Source organism: Nerophis ophidion, linkage group LG02 (assembly GCF_033978795.1).
Source record: "Nerophis ophidion isolate RoL-2023_Sa linkage group LG02, RoL_Noph_v1.0, whole genome shotgun sequence".
NCBI classification, from domain to species: domain Eukaryota; kingdom Metazoa; phylum Chordata; class Actinopteri; order Syngnathiformes; family Syngnathidae; genus Nerophis; species Nerophis ophidion.
The window spans coordinates 7,101,096-7,127,116 of NC_084612.1; the positions used below are offsets into that span (position 1 = coordinate 7,101,096).

At 39.7% G+C, this 26,021-nt stretch overlaps 1 protein-coding gene across 1 annotated transcript in view; it reads left to right on the plus strand.

The window, feature by feature from the left end:
- The first annotated feature begins 1,450 nt into the window (after window positions 1–1,450).
- The window catches only part of nkd1 (NKD inhibitor of WNT signaling pathway 1), a 123,928-nt gene continuing 99,357 nt past the window's right edge, over window positions 1,451–26,021 (plus strand). Inside the window, exons 1-3 of the mRNA XM_061876977.1 lie at window positions 1,451–1,725; window positions 1,819–1,851; window positions 2,012–2,115. Of these exons, the coding sequence (XP_061732961.1) occupies window positions 1,701–1,725; window positions 1,819–1,851; window positions 2,012–2,115 (162 nt within the window). The 5' untranslated portion in view covers window positions 1,451–1,700. The remainder of the gene's footprint in view (window positions 1,726–1,818; window positions 1,852–2,011; window positions 2,116–26,021) is intronic.

A 26,021-nucleotide genomic window follows, 5' to 3' on the forward strand; every position in this document is an offset into this window, starting at 1 on the left:
CACACTGATGGAGGGAGCTGCCATGCAAGGCGCTAACCAGCACCCATCAGGAGCAAGGGTGAAGTGTCTTGTTCAGGACACAACGGACGTGACGGGGTTGGTACTAGGCGGGGATTGAACCAGGGACCCTCGGGTTGCGCACGGCCACTCTCCCAACTGCTTAAACAAGTTGAAACACTTATTCGGGTGTTACCATTTAGTGGTCAATTGTACGGAATATGTACTGAACTGTGCAATCTACTATTAAAAGTATCAATCAATCAATCAATCAAATGCACTTATTTTTGCTGTATTTATCCGGCACAAATGGAAAGCCGGTCCCTGAAAATAATGCATACATTAAACAAGTTTAGTTTTGAAGCCTTCAGTGACAATCTAGTGACAATTTAGACCAGTTGATCTGCCGTTTCTTTTCTTTTTCTCTTATGTCCCATTCTCCCTTGTGGAGGGGGTCCGGTCCGATCCGGTGGCCATGTACTGCTTGCCTGTGTATCGGCTGGGGACATCTCTGCGCTGCTGATCCGCCTCCGCTTGGGATGGTTTCCTGCTGGCTCCGCTGTGAACGGGACTCTCGCTGCTATGTTGGATCCGCTTTGGACTGGACTCTTGCGACTGTGTTGGATCCATTATGGATTGAACTTTCCCAGTATTATGTTAGACCCGCTCGACATCCATTGCTTTCCTCCTCTCCAAGGTTCTCATAGTCATCATTGTCCCGTCACCGACGTCCCACTGGGTGTGAGTTTTCCTTGCCCTTATGTGGGCCTACCGATGATGTCGTGGTGGTTTGTGCAGCCCTTTGATTTAGGGCTATATAAGTAAACATTGATTGATTGATTGATTGAATCTAAAATGTAAATAGTCATGAAAATAAAGTCAACGCATTGAATGAGAAGGTGCGCCCAAACTTTTGGCCCGTTTAAATATAAATTCTTTTTATACAAATTTCTTTAACATTCTTGTATTTTTTTTTTTTTGCAGTCTGCAACTTTGAGTGGGGGGCTTCACGGTGGCAGAGGGGTTAGTGCGTCTGCCTCACAACACGAAGGTCCTGCAGTCTTGGGTTCAAATCCAGGCTCGGGATCTTTCTGTGTGGAGTTTGCATGTTCTCCCCGTGAATGCGTGGGTTCCCTCCGGGTACTCCGGCTTCCTCCCACTTCCAAAGACATGCACCTGGGGATAGGTTGATTGGCAACACTAAATTGGCCCTAGTGTGTGAATGTGAGTGTGAATGTTGTCTGTCTGTCTGTGTTGGCCCTGCGATGAGGTGGCGACTTGTCCAGGGTGTACCCCGCCTTTCGCCCGATTGTAGCTGAGATAGGCGCCAGCGCCCCCCGCGACCCCGAAAGGGAATAAGCGGTAGAAAATGGATGGATGGAACTTTGAGTGGGGAAAAAAAAACTACAGTTTATTTTACCGGAAGTAGTTTTATTCCGAAAGGAACCAAACCGGAAGTCTTACACCACCTCTTTGTACGCGAGGCGCGAGCATGATCACACCGGAACGAGACCTCAGACCAGAGGCTCGTTGGCTCTCCAGCCGTGCGGACGTGTTTGCTTCTACCCGTTTTCCTCGCTCCTCTCCCCGGACTCTTTACGGATATATCCACCCTTTAATCTCCTTTCTGTTTTTGTCGTCTTTTTGCGCTCGTTTTCCCTTTGGACTACTACTCGTCTCATGGTGTGCGCCGATGCCAAGAGATGGGTAAACTGCACTCGAAACATGGTGAGCTTTTTGTTTAGTTTTCAATAATGTTATTTTTTTGTATTATGGTGTAATAGTTGTTCATTGTATCTTCTTTCTTGTCCCTTTTTAAAGCCACTATTTGCAAAGCGAGGGAGAGCCCGGAAGGTAAGAGTACTTTTTTAATGGAAGCACTTTGTAGGGGCTCCAAAGAGGGGGAAAAAGGGGGGGGGGGGGGGGGGTTGCTTGTGGACTACATGTGCATGGACAAGCACCTAACCTCCATTAAAAATATCCAACTGCAATAAAAACATATTTTTTGTTGCAGGCGACAGCTTTGTAGTCAATGCCTGTTTGGCTCGGAAGGGACTGGACGACTGGCTGGTGAAGCAGGACTGTCACCTAAAGTCCAAGTGTGCCATGGAGACCAGGGTGAGTCCCTAATCATGTGTCTTCTGCAGCCTTTTTTTTGTTTGTGCTTCAACGCTTTTTTGTCGCAAAGTAAACAACAAAGCGTCGCTGAAGTCGTGCATTTGTGGATTGGCAGCATCGGCCACATCATTAGGGACACATGCACAGTCTAATAAATGATAAATGATAAATAATAAATGGGTTGTACTTGTATAGCGCCTTTCTACCTTCAAGGTACTCAAAGCGCTTTGACACTACTTCCACATTTACCCATTCACACACACATTCACACACTGATGGAGGGAGCTGCCATGCAAGGCGCCAACCAGCACCCATCAGGAGCAAGGGTGAAGTGTCTTGCTCAGGACACAACGGACGTGACGAGGTTGGTGCTAGGTGGGATTTGAACCAGGGACCCTTGGGTTGCGCACGGCCACTCTCCCACTGCGCCACACCGTCCCACACCCGTAATACAGTGGTTCTCAACCTTTTTTCAGTGATGTACCCCCTAATCCAGGGGTTGGGAACCTTTTTGGCTGAGAGAGCCCATCCATCCATTTTCTACCGCTTATTCCCTTTTGGGGTCGCGGGGGGCGCTGGCGCCTATCTCAGCTACAATCGGGCGGAAGGCGGGGTACACCCTGGACAAGTCGCCACCTCATTGCAGGGCCAACACAGATAGACAGACAACATTCACACTCACATTCACACACTAGGGCCAATTTTAGTGTTGCCAATCAACCTATCCCCAGGTGCATGTCTTTGGAAGTGGGAGCCATGAAAGCCAAATACTTTAAAATGTATCTCCGTGAGAGCCATATCATATTTTTTAACACTGAATACAACCAAATGCGTGCATTTTTTAAGTATGACCAACATTTTTTGAGTATAATAAGTCTCTAATTGTTTTGAATAACATTATTTATTGAACAGGTGCGGTAGAAAACGGATGGATGGATTAAAATGCATGAGAATGTTGTATATTTTGAACGTTATTTTTAACATCGTGATTACCAGCGGAATTATTCATTACTTATCTTTTTAAGCAATGTCAGCTAAGATTTATCTGAGAGCCAGATGCAGTCATCAAAAGAGCCACATCTGGCTCTAGAGCCATAGGTTCCCTACCCCTGCCCTAATCAGAGCAAATCATTTTTGGTTGAAAAAAAGAGATAAAGAAGTAAAATACAGCACTATGCATCAGTTTCTGATTTATTAAATTGTATAACAGTGCAAAATATTGCTCATTTGTAGTGGTCTTTCTTGAACTATTTGGCAAAAAATATATGAAAATAACTAAAAACTTGTTGAAAAGTGATTCAATTATAAATAAATATTTCTACACATAGAAGTAATCATCAACTTAAAGTGCCCTCTTTGGGGATTGTAATAGAGATCCATCTGGATTCATGAACTTAATTCTAAACATTTCTTCACAAAAATAGAAATCTTTAACATCAATATTTATGGAACATGTCCACAAAAAATCGAGCTGTCAACACTGAATATTGCATTGTTGTATTTCTTTTCACAGTTTATGAACTTATATTCGTATGTTGTTGAAGTATTATTCAATAAATATATTTAAGGATTTTTGAATTGTTGCTATTTTTAGAATAGTATTGAAAAATCTCACGTACCCCTTGGCATACCTTCAAGTACCCCCAGGGGTACGCGTACCCCCATTTGAGAACCACTGGTCTAATACAGTGTTTTTCAACCTTTTCCCAGCCAAGGCACATTTTTTTGCGTTGAAATAAATCCGGAGGCACACCACTGGCAGAAATCTTTAAAAACAGAAAAAGTCGTCGTCGCAAGTGTTTGATGTGACTTTAAAAGGCCTACTGAAACCCACTACTACCGACCACGCAGTCCGATAGTTCAGTGGTTCTCAACCTTTTTTCAGTGATGTACCCACTGTGAACATTTTTATAATTCAAGTACCCCCTAATCAGAGCAAAGAAGTAAAATACAGCACTATGTCATGAGTTTCTGATTTATTAAATTGCATAAAAGTGCAAAATATTGCTCATTTGCAGTGGTCTTTCTTGAACTATTTGGAAAAAAGGATATACAAATAACTAAAAATCAGTTTCTGATTTATTAAATTGCATAAAAGTGCAAAATATTGCTAATTTGCAGTGGTCTTTCTTGAACTATTTGGAAAAAAGGATATAAAAATAACTAAAAATCAGTTTCTGATTTATTAAATTGCATAAAAGTGCAAAATATTGCTCATTTGCAGTGGTCTTTCTTGAACTATTTGGAAAAAAGGATATAAAAATAACTAAAAATCAGTTTCTGATTTATTAAATTGCATGAAAGTGCAAAATATTGCTCATTTGCAGTGGTCTTTCTTGAACTATTTGGAAAAAAGGATATAAAAATAACTAAAAATCAGTTTCTGATTTATTAAATTGCATAAAAGTGCAAAATATTGCTCATTTGCAGTGGTCTTGAACTATTTGGAAAAAAAAGATGTAAAAATAACTAAAAACTTGTTGAAAAATAAACAAGTGATTCAATTATAAATAAAGATTTATACACAAAGAAATAATCATCAACTTAAAGTGCCCTCTTTGGGGATTGTAATAGAGATCCATCTGGATTCATGAACTTAATTCTAAACATTTCTTCCCAAAAAAAGAAATCATTAACATAAATATTCATGGGACATGACCACAAAAAATCTAGCTGTCAACACTGGATATTACATTGTTGTATTTTTTCACAGTTTATGAACTTACATTCATCTTTTGTTGAAGTATTATTCAATAAATATATTTATAAAGGATTTTTGAACTGTTGCTATTTTTAGAACATTTCTAAAAAATCTCCCGTACCCCTTGGCATACCTTCAAGTACCCCCAGGGGTACGCATACCCCCATTTGAGAACCACTGTGATAGTTTATATATCAATGATGAAATATTAACATTGCAATACGTAGGGTTGGGTATCGTTTGAATTCGAACGATTCCGATTCTTTGTTTTGATTCCGATTCCTAACGATTCTTGATTCCGATTCTTTCTTTAAAAAAAAAAAGTTTAAGATTTTTTAAATGAGCAAGCTAACCTACAGTCTTTCTGAATGAAATAGTCTGACATTTTCCATCAATTTTAATTCTATTAACTTTTTATGAACTTTACTATAAATTCCTCACAGGGCTGTTTTCAACTAGAAAATAAATATCAAATCTATGAACTTGAATATAAATATTATAAATGATTGCATTTTCACAGGGGTACACTTTCCTCAAGAGAGCTTTATTTTTGAAAACACATTTACACATAAGTGTATGATGCCATACACTCGACCATATCCGCCTTCTCAGGCAGGATATGTGAGCGTTCTGGACGGACAGTGTCTTCTGTCGAAGACGGGACGCGCATTTATTTGTACTCCATGAACTCGGAGGTGCTTAATCATGTTCGACGTGCACCCTCCTAAGCACGAAACAGTCCTGTCGCACGTGTTGCATTTCGCCGATATTTAATTTTCTTTTAGTAAAATAAAGCCACACTTTCGACCGTCGATGCCCGCTATCCATGCTTGACTGACTCGCTCGGCTATGCTAACACTTCCGGCGGTGGGCGCTTCTTCGTTGGTGTTCAACGGCTTCTTCTTCCGGGTCGGCGGAATTTTTTTTTTTTCCGGTCGGCGGACAGGGTATCGAAACTACGAATCGAAATTTAAACTTTTGAACGATTCCGGGACAATCAGAAAGTTAGTCCCGGTTCCACTCGATACCCAACCCTACCAATACGGCCTTTTTTGTTTACTAAATTACAATTTTAAATTTCCCACTGAGTTTTTTGTTGAAAACGTCGTGGAATAATGACGCGTATGATGTGTGTTTGTGACGTAATTGGTTGGAGGGGACATATTAGCTCAGCACCACTTACGGCTAAAAGTCGTCTCTTTTCATCGCATGGTTACACAGTAATTTGGACATCTGTGTGGCTGAATCTTTTGCAATTTGTTCAATTAGTAATGGAGACTATAAAAAATAATGCTGTTGGTGGAAAGCGGTGTATTGCAGCTGTCTTTAGCACCGAGACACAGCCGGTGTTTCTTTGTTTGTTGTGAAGCTTTAACACAGAGCGGTCAGGCGAACATGTTTCTCTACGTCGACCAGCATGTTTTTGGATGGGAAAATTGTGATATATATATTACCGGAGACATCAGCGCATTATGCGTCCTCCTGCAGTAGCTGTCAAAAAAGGCAGCTGTGAGCTTAGCTTCTCTCTGAGACGCTGGTGTGTTCACCGCAGTCATCCGACTTTGAGGTATGTCTTTACAATCTCATTAAAACAATAAGCAGGTAAGGGATTTTCCAAAATTATCCTAGTAAATGTGTCTAATTACATCTGAAACGTTCACACTGCCGCCGCCCGGAGCCGTCGCTTTTTGTTTTATTTTACTTTTTATTTTTTTTCTAGTCCTTCACTATCAATATCCTTATCCACAAATCTTTCATCCTCGCTCAAATTAATGTGGAAGTTGTCGCTTTCTCGGTCCGAATTGCTCTTACTGCTGGTGGCTCACATTATAAACAATGTGAGGAGCCCTCACACCGGTGACGTCACGCGCACATACTTCCGGTAAAGGCAAGGCTTTTTTATTAGCGACCAAAAGTTGTAAACTTTATCGTCAATGTTCTCTACTAAATCCTTTCAGCAAAAATATGGCAATATCACGAAATGATCAAGTATGACACATACATTGGACCTGCTATCCCCGTTTAAATACTAAAATCTCATTTCAGTAGGCCTTTAAACCAGACCTGGGCAAAACAAGGCCCGGGGGCCACATGCGGCCCATTAAGCTTTTCAACCAGGTCCGCCGGACATTCCTAAATAATTTGTTTAGATCTTTAAGGGGACGGCGTGGCGCAGTGGGAGAGTGGCCGTGCGCAACCCGAGGGGCCCTGGTTCAAATCCCACCTAGTACCAACCTCGTCACGTCCGTTGTGTCCTGAGCAAGACACTTCACCCTTGCTCCTGATGGGTGCTGGTTGGCGCCTTGCATGGCAGCTCCCTCCATCAGTGTGTGAATGTGTGTGTGAATGGGTAAATGCGGAAGTAGTGTCAAAGCGCTTTGAGTACCTTGAAGGTAGAAAAGCGCTATACAAGTACAACCCATTTATCATTTATTTATTAAGATGGAAACTGTAACTGCCATTATGATGTGCAGTGATGTTTTCAAATTACCGGAAGTCTTGAACTATACAAAGTATTTCAGTGTTTAGAATCTGCGCTTTTGCATTATATACAAGTTATTAGCGTAATCTAAGTCACAGCAGCTCAGACGGGGAACCAAGCAGTGTGGGTGGGGAGTGTTTCCAGAGCGACCAGCCTGAAATGTGGGTGTCAGGGACAGACGCGGAAAGAGATTTTTTACAACAAATTTCTAAAGCTTAGTAATATATCAGATTGTAGGTGTGGGAGCGTCGTGTTCATATTTCGCTGTGTTTGTTGCATTTTTGTTGTGTTTCGCTTGATTGTAAATAATGTCTACCGAGAGAGGGTGTGACGGTCATATGTTGTCAATATTCAGTGTTTTATCGTTCATAGTTAATATTGTAAATCCCACATCCTTTGTTTTCATGTACATTCTGGGTGTCTCATTCAGTAAAAAAAGTAAAAATTCCATTCCGTATTTTAAGGTGGTCTGTCATAACCTTTTTAGCTTTCAATTAGACGTTATTGTGAGGTTTTGTATTAGTGTTTCTAAAAATCAGATATACCAGCCCCCAGACACATTTATTTTCTCTAAATTTGGCCCTCTAGTCAAAATAATTGCCCAGGCTTGTTTTAAACCATAACAAAGCATGCATCACTCTAGCTCTTGTCTCAAAGTAAGTGTACTCTCACAACCTGTCACATTACGACGTGACTTATTTTGAGTTTTTTGCTGTTGTCCAGCATTGTGTTTTTGTTTACTTTGTAGCCAGTTCAGTCCTAGTTTTGTTCTGCATAGCCTCCCATAAGTTCAATGCCTTTTCTTAGGGGCACTCACCTTTTGTTTGTTCTTGGTCTTAGCATTAGACACAGTTTTACCTTCATGCTGCCTCCCGCTGTTTCCGACATCTCCGAAGCAATTAGCTACTGGCTGAAACTCAAGAACACATCATTTGCAGACTATAATTACTGGTTTGCGAAAAATATTGCTAACCCAAATAGGTGAAATTAGATAATCTTCCACGGCACACCAGATTGTATCTCACGGCACACTAGTTGAAAAACACTGGTCTAAATGCAGTGTTTTTCAACATTTTTTCATTAAAAGAAATGCAGCGGCACACCACCAACAGAAAACAATAACAAATTAAACTCAGCAGACAATAAAAAGTTGTTCAGGCAATTGTTGGATATGAATTCAAACCATAACTAAGCATGCATCACTATAGCTTTTGTCTCAAAGTAGGTCTACTGTCAAGACCTGTCACATCACCCCGTGATGTTTTCCTGTGTAGTGTTTTAGTTCTTGTCTTGTGCTCCGATTTTGGTGGCTTTTCCTATTTTGTTGGTATTTTCCTGCAGCAGTTTCATTTTTTCCCTGAGCGCCATTCCCTGCACCTGCTTTGTTTTATCAATCAAGACTATTTCAGTTGGTTTTATCTTTCTTTGTATAGACATTGTTGATCGTCATGTTGTTTTTGCTGTCGTCCATCATTCTGTTTTTGTTTACTTTGTAGCCAGATCAGTTTTAGTTTTGATCTGCATAGCCATGCCTAAGCTTCAATGCCTTTTCTTGGGGGCACTCACCTTTTGTTGATTTTTGGTTTAAGCTTTAGACACATTTTTTACCTTAACACTGCCTCCCGCTGTTTCCAACATCTATGAAGCAATTACCTACTGGCTGCCACTTACTGATATGGAAGAGTATTACACAATTACTCTGCCGAGCTCCAGACAGTACTGAAACTCAGCAACGGTACTTAATTTGCAGACTATAATTACTGGTTTGCAAAAAATATTGTTAACCCAAATCGGTGAAAATAGATCATCTTCCGCAGCACACCAGACGGTGTCTCACGGCACACTAGTGTGCCGCGGCACAGTGGTTGAAAAACACTGGTCTAAATGCAGTATTTTTTTAACCTTTTTTCATTCCAAAAATGCGGAGGCACACCACCAACAGAAAACAATGAAAAATTAAACTCGGCAGACAATAAAAAGTTGTTCTGGCAATTGTTGAATAAGAATTCAAACCATAACTAAGCATGCATCACTATAGCTCTTGTCTCAAAGTAGGTCTACTATCACGACCTGTCACATCACGTTGTGATGTTTTCCTGTGTGTAGTGTTTTAGTTCTTGTCTGGTGCTCCGATTTTCGCGGCTTTTCCTATTTTGTTGGTATTTTCCTGCAGCAGTTTAATTTCTTCTCCGCACCTGATTTATTTTAGCAGTCAAGACTATTTCAGTTGGTTTTATTCTTCTTTTGTAGACATTGTTGATTGTCACGTTGTAAGTCTTTGCTGTCGTCCAGCATTCTGTTTTTATTTACTTTGGAGCCAACTCAGTTTTAGTTTCGTTCTGCATAGCCATCCCTAAGCTTCAATGCCTTTTCTTAGCGACACTCGCCTCCTGTTTATTTTTGGTTTAAGCATTAGACACCTTTTGACCTCCACGCTGCCTCCCGCTGTCATCTGCATATTGTAATCCCGACAAAGCATTTAGCTACCTGCTGCCACCTACTGATATGTAAAGAGTATTACACGGTTGCTCTGCCGAGCTCCAGACAGCACAGACACTCAACAACGGTACTTTATTTGTGTAATATAATTACTGGTTTGGAAAAAATATTTTTAACCCAATTGGGTGAAATGACAATTTCCCACGGCACACCAGACTGTGTCTCACGGCACACCAGTGTGCCGCGGCACAGTGGTTGAAAAACACTGGTCTGATGAGATCCAATGCAGACTTGCAACATTTGCTGATTGTTTACAGTGATATTTTTTTGAGTGTTGAAAAGCTAGACGGTCAACAGTTCAATTTTTGCGTGCGTTTTAAAAGACCTAAAATGTGAAAGCATTTCCGAATAGAACCAAAAACCAGACAAAATCGAAGATACTTTTTTTAATAATTACAGTCGTCGCTCTTATATCGTGGCTAATTGATTCCAGGCTTGACTGTGGTAAACAAATTCCCCCAAAGCAGAAGTATTGTCAACGAATTATATATTTTAGAGCGTGAAAATTGTTTATGACCATCTTAATTGGTTATTTTCTAACAAAATAAGAGCCTTCTGAACATACAATAACACCCATAAATACAGTAAATGACAGTATTCACAGGTAGACTGTGTCCTGTTCACATTCGAAACAATACAATACCATTGCCTCGTATGTGAGAATCTAAATTTTCAGTACTTTTATGAGTGACGATACAATTAGTTTTTAATAAAAAATGACATTTTTATAAAAAAAACAAAAACAAAACTGTTTATGACAACTGCTGTCCAATTGTTATATCGCGTTTCATTATTACATTTTTGAGTATGTTGGTGTGACAGTAAGTTGCAAGTCCAAAACGTTAGATGGCAGTGGTGTGTTTTATTGTTGTGCCTACACACCAGCCGTTTGATTGGAACATGTATCGAAGTTGTTGTTTTCTTCAACATATTTAGAGTTGTTGAAATCGCCATGTAGCAAGTGGATAACAAAATAAATGTATATTAGCATCAAACTACCGCATTTTTGTAAAAGTAAAACCTCACTTAACTTAAGTTGGAATAGTTTTGAGTGTATTGCTTTGTTGGCATTGAAAATTGCAACATTACATTGTGGTAGTTTGGCTGAGTCTACTCCCAGTGCTGCTGGAGTGATCGCAAAGTGCTGAATGTGAAGGCAACCGGGTTTGAGGTCAGGCGGAACCAAGGTACCGAAACATGACACCGTTGGGCGAATTGGTGCCGAGTAAAACCGGCTGGATTAGTTTGGTGGCAAAAAAGTGCCAGATGCGGTACACTTTCATACTTACAAGTTTCCCGGAGGTTCCTCTGAGTGTCATTTTAATGGCCATCACCAGGCCACTACAACAGGGCTACAACGTGGAAATATTGAGTAATTCCTCTAAACTAGAACTGTTTCCATGTGCTGAAACCACATGTGTAAGTTGTTCTGCCAAAAGTCTGTCAACTTGACAGTCGCAACTACGGTCATTCGCCGTGTTAGCATTCCGTGTTTGTTGGCATTGGGTGTCCTCCGTTGTCGTTCCTCATCGCTCATGAAGATGAAATTCTTCTCCATTTAGCATTGCCCAGGCAGCAGCTGATAGCAGTCTTGTTAGCACTAAGTGGCGCGTCGAGTCCTGCCACATCTCGGCGTTTCATACCACTCGTATTAAAGCTTTATTAATGTGGAGATGTGTTATTGATGAGGCAGGAGTTAAAGAAGAAATCCAGCAAAAAGTGGATCTGGCAAAAGTTGTCCAACTTTATTGTCGCGGTGATACAGTAGCGCCAAGATTACCTGTCGTGTTGTGAGCATTGTTTTGGATTTAAAATTCCTGTTATTGCCTTTCAAATTTGAACTTTACAGTACAGATAAGAAGGAAATGTTGTTGCATTAGCTCGTTGTAGTGCAGGATAAAAGAGCAATAAGGTGCAGATATAAATAAATAGATTACTGTACAGATAAATATATTGCACCTTTGCATATGCATCCACGTTTATGGATGTATGTTATATCGTCTTTAATATCCCAGCGAGGTAATCTTTTTTTGAAGGAGATCGAGGGGATTATTATGATGCGTTCAAGTGTTTACCCTTAACCCTGAAACGGAAGTCATTTTTGGTAAACATCCTTGATTGGCACAACTTTATAAGAGAAGGTAACACAAATACTTAACTGTAATAAATGAAATACTTTAATAAAACTTAATTTAACATTTAATTTAGGCCAGAAACTATAATCTGTAAAGAAAATTATAAAAAATAATCTGTATCCGCAATATTTGAAGCGTGATGTGTAGGGGTGTAACGGTACGTGTATTTGTATTAAACCGTTTCGGTACGGGGGTGTACCGAACGAGTTTCTAAGCTAAAGTCTTAACAAGCTGCTTTGCTTCTTCTGCCTCTGTCTCAGCACCCAGCATTGTCCCACCCACACAACCATCTGATTGGTTACATATATAGGGGTAACAGCCAATCAGCAGTGCGTATTCAGAGCGCATGTAGTAAATGCTTCAGCGTGGAGCTGATAGGTGTTTAGCAGGTGAGCATAAGGCAGCGTACTCTACCCAAATGATAATAAACACCTCCCAGTCAACTACTAACATCACTATGAGCCCGTGGACCTTCTAGAAACTTAAACTGCAGCTCAACTCGCTCGCAGTTTTGGCTTGAGGTGAAGGCTAATTAGCTTTGAGCGTAACGTTAGCACATTTTGCGGTTGTGTGTGTTTTACGGACAGAAAAGCTTTGAATCGCAGGGTCCCTGCTATCACATGTTGATAAAAATACAACATTTACATTAAAAAAAATCAATTACTGGCTTCCCAAGTGCTGTGATAAATTAAGCATGATGAATTGACTTGAAACTGTTTAATGTTGGACTTTTTATATGTAGACTAAAAGTTTTGTTATTTTATTTAATCAGAGCAACAATTTGAGGCAGTTTAATGTTTATTAACGTGCGCAGCGTTATTATAGTGTTCCCAATGTTAAAAGGATAAAGCCGTTGTTTACAAATTTGGTAAATAAATAACCAAAAAATTTATATTTTGTTTTCTTACTGTACCGAAAATGAACTGAACCGTGACCTCTAAACTGAGGTACGTACCAAAACGAAATTTTTGTGTAGCGTTACACCCCTAGTGATGTAGCAAGAAACTGTTACATTTTCTGTCCGAAACAAAAAAACATGTGAATTTAGGGAATATTAATCCCGCACTCAATCCAAAATAGATAGGATTATACCTTGCCCCGTGCCTAACTTCTATTTAAAGTTTCACTGAAATAGGTCAAGTGGATTTTTGCATAATCCTGCTGGTAAACAATCAAACGGCCATCACCCAATACCCCATTCGCCTCATAATGTCGCAATTTATTTTCTGTTGGACCTCATTGGGCTGTGTTTGGTTGGTTTGCTTTCATTTCAACCGTCCCTTGGTCCCTCTGGGGGAACAAATATTGGTTTTCAGCCCAGTTCAGTTGTTTTTTGTTTTCTTAGGCAACAATAGATCAAGCTCGACTTGAAAGCATTGTGGGGTGACAGTCTGGTGACATGTGAGGATCGTAAAAGCAAAGCCGGTAGAGGAATGTTGGTCATGCTCTTGTGTTTTCTTTTTTTTTTGTGGGGGGGGGGCTTTACCATAAACACAAGCGCTGTTGTTGTTGTCAAGTGGAGGGGGAAATCCTTTTTGGAATTGCTTCAGAGGAGCTTTAAGCCTCTTTGGTTGGAGGTGCCGTCCTGTAAATGATGCAGGAATCGGTGGCCGTCGTGCACAGAAAAGGGAGAATGGCTTCCTCCGCCCACACTCGCAGAGTAGAAAAGTGTATCTATTGAACGCAGCCTCCAAGACTGATGTGATGTGTGACATTTTTGTGTTTCCAATCCAAAGCCGTCTTTGTCGATTTTTTTTGTATTTTTTTATGACACACTAATATGCGCGCTCCTGCAGAGGTGGGTGTGTAAAGTTCACATTGTGTCTTTAAAGTGACGATTGTGCAGGCGAGCTACAAGTTCGCATGCTGGGTCCTTTGTGATAGGGGTCTTTTATTGGCGTCCTGGCGACAACTGAAAATCACTTCTAATCCAGGACCAGTCCAAAGTCCTCTGAGGGATTTGTAAAGCGGGTCTTTTTCGTGTCGAGCGTCCTTATCAGTTAGTTGGTCGAGGTCTGATCGTGTGTAAGTCTGTGCTTCTCAAATAGTGGGGCACCGTGAATTGTGTGGGGATGCGTGAGAGGAAATGGCGTAATAGCATTTATCTTGACACATACAGATAGAGGAAATAGAAAGTACCTTATATTCCGGATTATAAACCGCCACTTCTTTCCTAAGCTTTGATCCCTGAGTTTATAAAACGGTGCAACTAATTTATGGATTATTCTTTAATACAAAATAAAAATAAACACAAACAAAGAGAATGAAAATGTGTGTTATTGTGTGTGCTATGGCGCCATCTTTTGGATGAGTTTGCTCACTGTAGGTGCTGCAGAGCCCTTCTGTTTCTGTTTTCAACCGTGTCGTTCTGTCTTGTCATACAGAGCGTTTTTACTCGTTCGGATTCTTCATTCATCACTCCAAGCAACGTTTGTAAGTTTTACAATATAACTAAAACAATTCTTACTTACTAAACCGTTCCATGTGTGATGTCTGGATTAATGTTTTAATAAATAAATAGATGGGTTGGTCTTGTACAGCGCTTTTCTACCTTCTAGGTACTCAAAGCGCTTTGACACTACTTCCGTATTTACCCATGCACACACACATTCACACACTGATGGAGGGAGCTGCCATGCAAGGCGCTTACCAGCACCCATCAGGAGCGAGGGTGAAGTGTCTTGCTCAGGACACAACGGACGTGACGAGGTTGGTACTAGGTGGGGATTGAACCAGGGACCCTTGGGTTGAGCACGGCCACTCTTCCACTGCACCGCGCCGACCATGAAAACAAATGATGTATTCATGCATATTTGTATGCGCTATCGTACTGCAATGAAGCTAGCTTTAGCCAATATGCTAACACGTTAAATAGTGTTTGTGTAAGTATTAACTTACAATGGCATTCTTTTTGTACTGTTTCTGTCCCGTAAATTCACCACAACGTTTTGATTGATTGAGACTTTTATTAGTAAATTGAACAGTTCATTACATATTCCATACAATTGACCACTAAATGGTAACACCCGAATAAGATTTTCAACTTGTTTAAGTCGGGGTCCACGTTAATCAATTCATGGTATAAATATATACTATCAGCATATACAGTCATCACACAAGTTAATCATCATCCGATTATATACATTGAATTATTTACATTATTTCCACCTGGGGAGTGGGATGGGGAGGGGGTTGGGGCGGGTTGATATCAGCACTTCAGTCATCAACAATAAAATCATCTGAGAAATGGACATTGAAAATCTCTAGGTCTGACTTGGTAGGATATGTACAGCGAGCAGTGAACGTCACTGGAGTTATTGAATCTGTTTAGCTGATTGGAGAGCTACCTTCTGAAGCTAGTGGGTCCATGACAATGACTTCTGTTTTGTTTGAACACCCATTTTACTGCCGTGTTAAAGACACCATTTTGGAGACAATTAAGGTATGTAAATAAACATTTACAAAATATATCTGTGTTAAAAAATAATTTCACAATGTATATATCTGGAGCTTTTAGTCTGGTGTTGCTAATATATAGAAACTTATTTTTGAATTTGGTAGGTGCGCTCAATAGAAAATTCAGTAAACATTCACTTCAGGGTGGGCGTCCCCTTGAAAATTTTAACTGTGAGCAAGTTCCAAACAGCCCACTTAATGCAGTGCTTCTTTAATAGTGGGACGGGCCCCCCTGGGGGGGCACCATGAGGTGTCGGGGGAAAGGGGGCGTGAGAGGCAATGGTGTTATAACATCTTTTGTGTTAGTAAAGAACTATCTTGACACATATAGATAAAAAGGTTAACTTCAGGAGACAATGAAAAAAATGTGTCCCTTAAGGCAGTGGTTCTCAACCTTTTTTCAGTGATGTACCCCCTGTGAACATTTTTTTTAATTCAAGTACCCCCTAATCAGAGCAAAGCATTTTTGGTTGAAAAAAAGAGATAAAGAAGTAAAATACAGCACTATGTCATCAGTTTCTGATTCATTAAATTGTATAACAGTGCAAAATATTGCTCATTTGTGGTAGTCTTTCTTGAACCATTTGGAAAAAAATATATACAAATAACTAAAAAGATGTTGAAAAATAAACAAGTGATTCAATTATGAATAGATATCTACACATAGAAGTAATCCTCAACTTAAAGTGCCCTTTTTGGGGATTGTAATAGAGATCCATTTGGACTCATGAACTTAATTCTAATTTCTTCACAAAAAAAAAATCTTTAACATCAATATTTATGGAACATGTCCACAAAAAAATCTAGCTGTAGACACTGAATATTGGATTTTTGTATTTTTTCTCACTGTTTATGAACTTACATTCATATTTTGTTGAAGTATTAAAGGATTTTTGAATTGTTGCTATTTTTAGAATATTAAAAAAAAAATCTCACGTACCCCTTGGCATACCTTCAAGTACCCCCAGGGGTACGCGTACCCCCATTTGAGAACCACTGTCTTAAGGTGACAGAAAATTGAGACCCACTGTTGTAAGTCAGTTAAAAGTACTGTTCCATGTAAACTCCATATCTCCAAATTATTATGATTCTAATGTACAGTAAATGCTCCACTGAAAGTGTAATTATCTAAAGCATTTAATAGTTGGAGGAAGGCAATTTCTCAAATGTCTAAACTGTGTGTATGTATGTGTATATGTGTATTTATATAGTCTATATATTTATATATATATTATTTACATATTGTTTATATATATTATGTGTGTATGTATGTATGTATGTGTGTGTGTATATGTATGTATGTATGTATGTATGTCTTGATTGGATTATCCAGAGAATAGTGCTCGATACCGTGGTAGAGCGCAATATGTAGGTGTGGGAAAAAATCTCCTGATCATTGAGGGAACCCCTCATGAAACAGTTCTGTAGAGATGAAGTAGTCTTGTGATTTTTCCCACACCTATATATATATATATATATATATATATATGTATATATATAACAGTAGTTCTTTACTCAAATCGTCTCCGTTTGAAATTAATTAAAATTATTTAATTGGGGCTTGGCCCCACAAAAAAGCCCAATTTTAACATGTAAAAAAATGCATTTTAAAATGAAAAACTAACTTTAAAAAAATTAAATTAAAACAATGCAATGTAATGGATAACTAAAGCTACAGGAGTTTTATTAGGTAATTTAATAAAAATGTACATTTACTTTGGAGAGTGGATTTCTACGGTGTCTCCTTCCACCTGTATTTCCGTCAAACACAGCATCAGCAGCTTTTCCATATTTTTGTAAATATATATCCGGCATTTATGTATTATTTCAAAATTCTGTACACTGTCCTTCACACTCACTTTCTTCCATCCCGTGCTTGGAAACACAGTCCTGTCTATCTCTAGCTATAAGCTAACGCTAGCGAAGAAGACTGGATGCTTTGGGCGGCTCTTACACGCTTCACTGTCTCATTAGCTACGCCAACTAATGACTTCGTCAAAAATACACATGTCCACTGCAGAGGATCCTGCAGTGAATTAAAAGGAAGCGTTAATTGGAGCATTTATGATAATGAGGGAAGAGTTTCATAACTCCACATTTTTAATGATTTATCTGCGACAAGATGGCGTAATGTTCAGAATCTAGACAATTTTCATGCAAAACAATACCTCTCTTATGCTTGCGCTACACACATGAATCCCGTGTCCAGGACGAGGGGCATCTGGTGATCAAATTCCAACATTTGCAAACTCGTGGACAGTTTTAATGGTTTTGCACCACGGGCGTTAATGTGAGTGTAAGTCCCGAGGCTCAGTGAGGTCACCATTGGCGCTGATACGACAGTGACTGAGCGCTGTTGGCAGGTGGGTCTTGACATCTGACATCAGGGTCATGTGATACCCCGTGTGCAGCCTGCTGTCCGCCCCTCCCCCATATATCAAATGTTATACGCAGACATTGATTGTCCCACTGTGACTACTTCGCTCCCCTTTCAAACCACCCTGATGTCATATCCTCCTTTACTTTTGTCTCTTACCAAAAAAATCACCACTCCCACTTGTTTTAGTTTTTTTAAATCTTTCTGCCCTTGCAGACTCCCTTCTGTTGGGTGCGTGTACTTGCTGCTTTGTGGATGAAAGGAAACGGGCCCCTCCTCCACAGTGAAGCGTGGGGTTTGCGTTTTGCTTCAGAATATCCCAGAACATATTGGAATTCATGTTTCGCCTCGATGACCCACACCTCCCCCAGTAGCGGCAGCACTCATGCGCCCTACCAAAATTATCTCGCCTAAAGACTGGGAAATGTCGCGTCTTTTGCCGCTACTGACAATCTTGGTGATCAAGACCTTGCAACGACGCAAGTTTGATTCGATTTTGATGTCGCTATCAGCAAGATAGTCCATGATACGCTGCATGTTTGTATGTCTCATTCAACCCGAGGGGAAAAAAGGGCAGGGGGGTCATGCTCTGCTACAAAATGTCGCTACTTTTGTCAATATTGACAAACTGTGACCAAGCATCGATGTCAATACCAGCAAGACAATGCATGATATGCTGTATCAATATAGACAATGTGATCAAGCGTTGATGTCAATATCAGCAAGACAATGCATGATATGCTGCATGCTGGTATGTCTCCTTCAACCCGAGGGGAGAGGGGAGGGGGAGTGCTGTGCTTCAAAATTTCACCTTGCGTGCCGCTACTTTTGTCAATATTGACAATCTGTGACCAAGCGTTGATGTCAATATCAGCAAGACAGTGCATGATATGCTGCATTTATATTGACAATCAATGTGACCAAGCGTTAATGTCAATATCGGCAAGACAATGCATGATATGCTGCATCAATATAGACAATCAATGTGACCAAGCGTCGATGTCAATATCAGCAAGACAATGCATGATATGCTGTATCAATATAGACAATGTGACCAAGCGTTGATGTCAATATCAGCAAGACAATGCATGATATGCTGCATGCTGGTATGTCTCCTTCAACCCGAGGGGAAAGAGGAGGGGGAGTGCTGTGCTTCAAAATTTCACCTTGCGTGCCGCTACTTTTGTCAATATTGACAATTTGTGACCAAGCGTTGATGTCAATATCAGCAAGACAATGCATGATATGCTGCATCAATATTGACAATCTGTGACCAAGCATTGATGTCAATATCAGCAAGACAGTGCATGATATGCTGCATCAATATTGACAATGTGACCAAGCGTTGATGTCAATATCAGCAAGACAATGCATGATATGCTGCATGCTGGTATGTCTCCTTCAACCCGAGGGGAGAGGGAGTGCTGTGCTTCAAAATTTCACCTTGCGTGCCGCTACTTTTGTCAATATTGACAATTTGTGACCAAGCGTTGATGTCAATATCAGCAAGACAATGCATGATATGCTGCATCAATATTGACAATCTGTGACCAAGCATTGATGTCAATATCAGCAAGACAGTGCATGATATGCTGCATCAATATAGACAATCAATGTGACCAAGCGTCGATGTCAATATCAGCAAGACAATGCATGATATGCTGCATCAATATTGACAATCTGTGACCAAGCATTGATGTCAATATCAGCAAGACAGTGCATGATATGCTGCATCAATATAGACAATCAATGTGACCAAGCGTCGATGTCAATATCGGCAAGACAATGCATGATATGCTGCATGCTGGTATGTCTCATTCAACCCGAGGGGAAAAGGGGTGTTGGGGGGTTGCTGGGCTTCAAAATGTCACCTCGCATGTCGCTACTTTTGTCAATATTGACAATTTGTGACCAAGCGTTGATGTCAATATCAGCAAGACAATGCATGATATGCTGCATCAATATTGACAATCTGTGACCAAGCATTGATGTCAATATCAGCAAGACAGTGCATGATATGCTGCATCAATATAGACAATCAATGTGACCAAGCGTCGATGTCAATATCAGCAAGACAATGCATGATATGCTGCATCAATATTGACAATCTGTGACCAAGCATTGATGTCAATATCAGCAAGACAGTGCATGATATGCTGCATCAATATAGACAATCAATGTGACCAAGCGTCGATGTCAATATCGGCAAGACAATGCATGATATGCTGCATGCTGGTATGTCTCATTCAACCCGAGGGGAAAAGGGGTGTTGGGGGGTTGCTGGGCTTCAAAATGTCACCTCGCATGTCGCTACTTTTGTCAACATTGACAATCTGTGACCAAGCGTTGATGTCAATATCAGCAAGACAATGCATGATATGCTGTATCATTATTGACAATGTGACAAATTGTCAATATCAGCAAGACAATGCATGATATGCTGCAACAACATTGACAATAAAAGTGACCAAGCGTCAATGTCAATATTTGCAAGACAATGCATGATGTGCTGTATCATTATTGACAATGTGACAAAGTGTCAATATCAGCTATACAATGCATGATATGCTGCATCAATATTGACATGTCGCTACTTTTGTCAACATTGACAATCTGTGACCAAGCGTTGATGTCAATATCGGCAAAACAATGCATGATATGCTGCATCAATATAGACAATCAATGTGACCAAGCGTCGATGTCAATATCAGCAAGACAATGCATGATATGGTGCATGCTGGTATGTCTCATCAAACCCCAGTTGAAAACCAGGAAAGAACATTCTCTTCTTCAGATGATTACACTACATATCGGAATTCATGTTTTCCCCTAGTTGCAGCAGCACTCGCGCACGCTACCTCCACCGTTTTTGACTGGAAGAACGACACGATCATCCCACCAAAGGAGCAGGAGATGTTGCTTTTTTTTGTCGCTATTGAGAATCTAGGTGATCAAGCAACAACACACCGTGTGTCTCATTAAACCCTAAGGGAAAAACTGGGAAGGGGGTGGTTCTCTGATTCAAAATATCACAGTACATGTTGGAATTCATGTCTTCCCTCAGTTAACTGTAGTTCCCCTGCCCCAGTAGCGTTGGCATACTTGCCAATCTTGAGACCTCCGAATTCGGGAGATTGGGGTGGCCTTGGGGTTGGGTTTAAGGGGGAGGAGTATATTTAAAGCTAGAAACGCTACGCTAAAAAAAAAAAGTGGGGGATCGACCTGTGCTTTAGAATATCACAATACATGCCGTATTGCAGCTGAGATTAGGGATGTCCCGATCCAGGTTTTTGCACTTCCGATCCGATACCCATATTGTTTTTGCACTTCGGGTCTGATACCGATACTGGCCTATCCGAGCATGTATTAAAGTTTAAAGTTATTTAGCCTACTTAGTTGTCAGATTCATGTTGAAAAGGGTTTTAGTACTCTTGATAACAACTAGCTAGCTGAATTGGTGAGTTTGAATAATATACAATGGTTGGTATTCAAGGATAAACACAAAATAGAAAAAAATTATACATGACAAACAGAAATGGCATCATTAAACAGTAAAAAAGTGAACAGTATAAAGTGCAAATAATGCTGTAAACATTATTTAAAAAATAAAACACACAAACAACCTGAATGGGATAAAATGTCTATAACTCAGCATCAATACTTGCTCTTGAACAAGTGTAAACTTAAAAAAAACTAAAAACTATCTACACCAGGGGTGCTTACACTTTTTCTGCAGGCGAGCTACTTTTCAATTGACCAAGTCGAGGAGATCTACCTCATTCCTATTTATAATTTATATTTATAAGAGACATTTTTGTCAACAAGTTAATGGTGTTTAATGATAATACAAGCATGTTTAACACATATAGATTCCTTTCTTTCATGAAGACAAGAATGTAAGTTGGTGTATTTGATTCTGATGACTTGCATTGATTGGAATTAGACAGTGGTGCTGATAACGTCCGCATTTTAAAAACTGGATCTGGATCGGCATTTTCCAATGCCATGCCGAGACGCATTTTTGGGCAATTATCGGCATCCGATCCAAATATCGGATCGGGACAACCCTAGCTGAGATAGGCTCCAGCACCCTCCGCAACCCCAAAAGGGACAAGCGGTAGGAAATGGATGGATGGATGTTGCAATTTATACCTGTGACAGCAGCACTCGACAGCCCATAGCTGTGTCACCGTGCTTAACAATTGCATGTAAGACACAATTACTGTAGTTTGTCAAGTGGCCAAAAACGTTGCCAGTTTTTTCACTTTCGACAAATTATGTCATTGAGATCTAGGGACAAAGTGTGTTTTAGTGTCCGTATCAGGAAGACAATGCGTGATATGCTGCATGTTATACCTCATTGATTGTGATTCACAATATCATAGTATGTGTTGAAATTCATGTTTCCCGCAAATGAACACAGCCCCCCACCAGTTCCGGCAGCACTCATGCAGCCCCAGACCATGATGCTACTTGACTGTAGACATGAGACAATTACCCAAAAAAAAGACCATTAAAAAGTCACACACTAGTCATTTTGTAACAAAGTGACTTTGATGTCGCTATCAGGAAGACAATGCATGTCATGTCTTATAAACATCTCATTCAACTAACATTAACCTGTCATGGTAAATGTTGAAATTCATGTTTCCCCCCCAATAAACCACAGCTCCTCAGTTCTGGTAGTACTCATGCAGCCCTAGACCATCATGATGTTATCCCCCATCATGCTTGACTCTATGCTGCATGCGCTTATGGCTCATTAAAGTGCGACGGTAAAAAAGGAAAGGGGTCTAGCTCTGCTTTAGAATATCACAGTACATGTTGCAATTTTATGCCAGTGGCAGCAGCACTCATGCAGCCCAGAGCTGTGTCACCATGCTTAACAAATTACATGTAGCTTGTAAAACGGGCCCATAAAGTTGCCAGTTTTTTCACTTTCGACAAATTAGGGACAAAGTGCGTTTTAATGTCCGTGTCAGAAAGACAATGCATGATATGCTGCATGTTATTATGCCTCATTGATTTTTATTCACAATGTCATAGTACGTGTTGGAATTCATGTTTCCCCCAAATGAACAACGGCCCCCCACCAGTTCCGGCAGCACTCATGCAGCCCCAGACCATGATGCTACTTGACTGTAGACATGACACAATTACCCTACAAAATACCATTTATAAAGTCAAATTTTTTTCATAACTAGTACTTTCGTAACAAAGTCACATGCCATGTCTTATAAACGTATCATTAAACTAACATTAACCAGTGATGGTAAATGTTAAAATTCACGTTTCCCCCCAATAAATTACAGCTCCTCAGTGCTGGTAGCACTCATGCAGCCCTAAACCATCATGCTTGATTGTAGGCAAGACAATGATCCTTCTACGCACTTTGTGTTGGTATTCAGACTATAATGACATTTTTTTTTTTTTTTTTTTTTTAGTAAATAGTACATCTGTACAAGCTATACACTGACTATTCTAAAGTGTTTTCAAGTCAAATGGTGCTGCGATACTGTAGTTTAACCCCGGTATGGCCCTAAAAGAAAACACACATGGAGTCTCTCGTGTGTCAATTATAAGTAACTTCATCTCAGGCTAAAATCAACTTTCTAATTATATAAAAAATGTGGGGCATGTAAGGAATCTGGTAATTCCATTGGAAATATTGGGAAATGAATGCCAATCCCCTCAGTTTTTTGTTGTGTGATTAGTATGTGAACCATGAAGGGGGTGATGAGGGACACCTTGATAAGCTGATATCCAATATCTCCAAAAGGCGCCTATTGGGAGAAAACACGGGGGAAAAAGAAGCACGATCCCAGCTGCTAATCCTCTAAAGATTACGCACACATTCCCTGCACAAGACTTTGATCTCTTGGCATGCATCCGGATGATATCTGACTCTGGACCAGACACACATGCATGTGCAAAATGAATCAAAACAATACACCACATATGCAGTTTTTTCCTTCTAAAGACAAACACATGTGATAACTATTCAAGAGGGGAGAATCCATCTTGGCCGTCTTAATTGCTGGCAATTTTTCACTTTTTGCCGGTGGTCTCGGAACGTCACCCCTTTGAATCTACTGTATATAATGATTTGTATTTTAATTAAAAAAGTAAGGGCCATATGGCTTAAAAACTTTTTTTGTTGATACTTTTAAGTTACAGAGACAGGCCACATTATTAAAAAATGTTGTCTTTAAATTGGCCAGTTAAGTCAGTTTAAAGAATTTAATGAATAGAAACATTAATACTAAGGGTGTCCCAATACAACTTTTTCCACTTCCGATACGATATTGATGATAATCCGATATGATATCAGCTGGAATCATAGTACATACTTTTGTTATTTTGTAGTGTGGAATGTTATAAAAGGTTTTATTAAGTGAAATTACTCAAAGAAAAATGGTAGGTATTAAAATACTAACCTTGTTACAGATTTATCCTTTTCAAGTGCTTTTTTGAAGCATGACAAGAACGTTGAAAGATGCGGACACGTTTGTTACTGTATTTAGTTTATTGTCAACACAGAGTGGTCACAATAATTCATTAAATATTACGTTCATATGTTATATTTTAAATCGCTACATTTAGTGTTATTTATACCTGCATTGTCCTTTCCATCCTTACACTTTCCATCATTGTAACTGAGCTACTGTGTGGAACAATTTCCTTTGTGGATTATTAAAGTTTGTCTAAGTTAAAAGCATAATGTGGAAAGTTGAAGACGTGGACACATTTGTTACTGGATACTTTCTAATACACTTCTGCCTTGGAGACTTTGTATGTGTAAGTAATATGTAACAATACTTGTAATAGGTCACATTTTTGTTTTCAATATGGCTCAATTAAGGATCCGTATTACATATGTCTAGCTTGTGTGCTATTGTGCGCTGAGCTGTTGTGTAGCTGCTAGCTCCTAGTGGCCTATAACCTACCATGTTTACCTTTTTGTAAATGACTTGACTAAAATGCTAGCAAAGACCAACCCTGTGTGTTATTTGGCTGTCCAGCTTTGCACATGTAAACTGCCTGTATCAGAGCCTAATATCAGGGATTTTAGGGATTTTGCTGAGATCTGACCGATACCTGGTCAGGACGCCCCAAATGAATACTGCACGTTTGGTCCTCTACTTGCTAGGAGAAAAACAATGAAATATTAGAACATACACAAAATATGCCTTAAAACATTTTTTAGATTTTTTTTTTTCTATAGAGGACCTATGATGATTTTAATCTGCATTTAGAATACTAGATCAGTGTTCCATTACAATAGGGGCTCCAGAGCCCCCAAAAGAGCCGCCCAAAAAGAACTGTTTCTCAGATGTTGTCCGTATGGGCCGCAGCGGTACTCAGTTGTAATACACTTTTCCACCACTTGTGGCAGTAATGAAAATCTCAAACAAACAGAAGTCTGGAGCTAAAGTCATAAAGATCTTTTTTTTACGCGCAGAAATTATGACTTAAGTGGTGAAGCTATATTTTCATTTGCACTTTAATTTTATTGACAAGTTAAGAAACACTCATGAATTTAGTTGATTTATTTCAACACAACATAATTGTAGGTAAATAGGTTTTCTCAGTCACTTATGAATGTATTGGTACTTATTTTCTAATCAACCTGACTTAACCCTAAGTTTATACTGTATTTTAAATAATTATTTTTGTAATTAACACATGGTTTCATATCATTTGGCAAGGTTTAAACTGTAATTAGATTATATATAATTATTGAATGCGGTCAAAATCAAGAGTAAGATTTCTAATTCAGTGTTAACAATTGAGTGGGCCCCAGGACCCTCTGGAGTGGAGAAAAAGGTTAAGAACCCCAGGTCTACTCTAGATAATATCTTTAGGACATGTTTTGGTGTGAATTCTGTCATTTTTGCTCCGAAATCACTTTTACGACCCGTTTTTGGAGTCTGTCTGCAAGATGTTCCCAGATTGCATGAAAATGTCCACTCCTCAAATTGGCCCTAGTGTGTGAATGTGAGTGTGAATGTTGTCTATCTGTGTTGGCCCTGTGATGAGGTGGCGACTTGTCCAGGGTGTACCCCGCCTTCCACCCGAATGTAGCTGAGATAGGCTCCAGCGACCGCCCCCTCGCGAACCCGAAAGGTACAAGCGGTAGAAAATTGATCGATGGATGGATAGCACTCTTCAAAAATACAGTACAGGCCAAAATTGTAGATTATCACTAAAGGCATTAAAACTATGAATGAACACATGTGGAGTTATGTACTTAAA